General features: G+C 60.7%; 1 protein-coding gene across 1 annotated transcript in view; it reads right to left on the reverse strand.

The window, feature by feature from the left end:
• MAPK8IP2 (mitogen-activated protein kinase 8 interacting protein 2) overlaps nt 1–139 on the reverse strand; it is a 9,786-nt gene extending 9,647 nt beyond the window's left edge. Inside the window, 1 exon segment of the mRNA XM_006106368.3 lies at nt 72–139. Coding sequence (XP_006106430.2) covers nt 72–136 — 65 coding nt within the window. The 5' untranslated portion in view covers nt 137–139.
• Nucleotides 140–1,695: the final 1,556 nt, after the last annotated feature.

The raw sequence follows: 1,695 nt of genomic DNA on the forward strand, positions 1-1,695 counted from the left end.
GACGGTGGCGGGTCGGGAGGGGGCCGGGAGGACCGCGTGGAGGGGAGGGGAGGGCCCGCCAGGCCCGGTACCTGCAGCCGGGCGGCGACAGCGAGTGGAAGGTGGAGAGAGAAAACATCTCCGCGCGGTCCGCCATCTTCTCCGGGGAGAGGCCTGCGGGGGAGGGAGGCGCCCCGCGTGGCCCCCTGGTCCCCGGCTCCCCCCTCACCTCGTGACACGCCCTGCGACACCCCGCCCGCGACACCCCTCGACACCCCGCAGGACACCGCGGCGGAGCGAGCGCCGCAGGGGGAGGGGAGAGGCGGAGGCGCGGGAGGAGGCGCGGAGGGCGGGGAGGGGCGCGGGCCGCGGCGAGCTGGTAGGAGGAGCGGCGACGGTTTGACGCGAGGCTCTGGTTGGGGAAGGACCGAGCGCGTGTTTGTTTGGGGCGGGGGCGGGTGAGAAGCGGATTGGCGGAGACGGGGATCGGGTTCCGGTGCAGGAGGGTCTGCGGGTGGGGACAGGCGAGAGGGACGGTCCGCAGCGACGATCCTGCGGGCGGGGAAGTCGGGGAAGGCGGCGGCCCGGTTCGCAGACCTCTGTCGGGTTCACTGGGGTTTGGGGCGGGGGCACGTGGCGTGGGTGCGCCCCAGCAGCTGCACCGACGTCTCCAGGAACCAGAACAGAAGAGTTGGGGGTCCCAAGCTGGGCAGCGCGTTGAAAGGGGCTGGAGAAGCCGTTGGCTCTTGGGTGTTGGGTGCGGATGCGGCCTGGGGAGCTGTCCGCTTTGGGGTGCTGATCGAGCCCAGAGGAGCTGTCCGCCCTTGGGTGCTGATCTGGCTGGAGGAGCTGTCCAGCCTTGGGTGCTGGCTGGGAGAGAACAGAGACCTCTGCGGAGGATGCTGATCCGGGCTGGACTCAGAGTGGACCACAAAGAGGTTGCTGACTGGGGCTGACACTGAACTTTCAGTGTCCAGTGCAGGCCATGCGAGTGGAGAGAGGTATCGATGGGCACTGGGTGAAGTTCTACCCCGGAAGCTGTGCTCATTCAATTGGAAAGATTTTTCTTGAGCTCCAACTATGTGACTAGCATTGTTTAGGGTTCAAGCTGCGTGAGAAGAGCAAAATCTGAAATTGGGCTCAAGAGTTAGATTTGGTCAGCGTCATCTGGCGTTGGAGTGAGGGGACGGTAGATCATGGCTAGGAAGACGGTTGGTAAAGGCAGGTTAGGCAGCCCTGGCTGGTGTGGCTCAGTGGCTGAAGTGTTAGGCCATGCACTGAAGGGTTTCAGGTTCCATTCTCAGTCAAGGGCACATACCTGGGTTACAGGTTCAATCTGGCCTGGTCGGGGCATGTGTGGGAGGCAACTGATCAATATTTCTCTCTCACATCTCTCTCTCTCTCTCTCTCTCTCTCTCTCTCTCTCTCTCTCTCTCTTTCTCTCTCTCCATCTCTGTCTCCCTCTCTCAAAGAGTGGGACAATGAAGTTGAAATAATAAATACAGAACAAAATTGGCATTTTCACACAAATCTTCTCACTGGCTAGTGTCATAGTCCCAAACAGGCCTGGACTGGAGCCTTCGTATTAATTAGCTCCCTTACATATGAACCCAGAGGATTTTCTGTTCACTGTGGTAAGTGTAAAGGGAACACCCCAGCAAAGTATTCCAGGAAATATCAGACTGAGGAATGTTTGGTGAGGATGGCTTCTCCAGT

Source organism: Myotis lucifugus, unplaced genomic scaffold (assembly GCF_000147115.1).
Source record: "Myotis lucifugus unplaced genomic scaffold, Myoluc2.0 scaffold_812, whole genome shotgun sequence".
NCBI lineage: Eukaryota > Metazoa > Chordata > Mammalia > Chiroptera > Vespertilionidae > Myotis > Myotis lucifugus.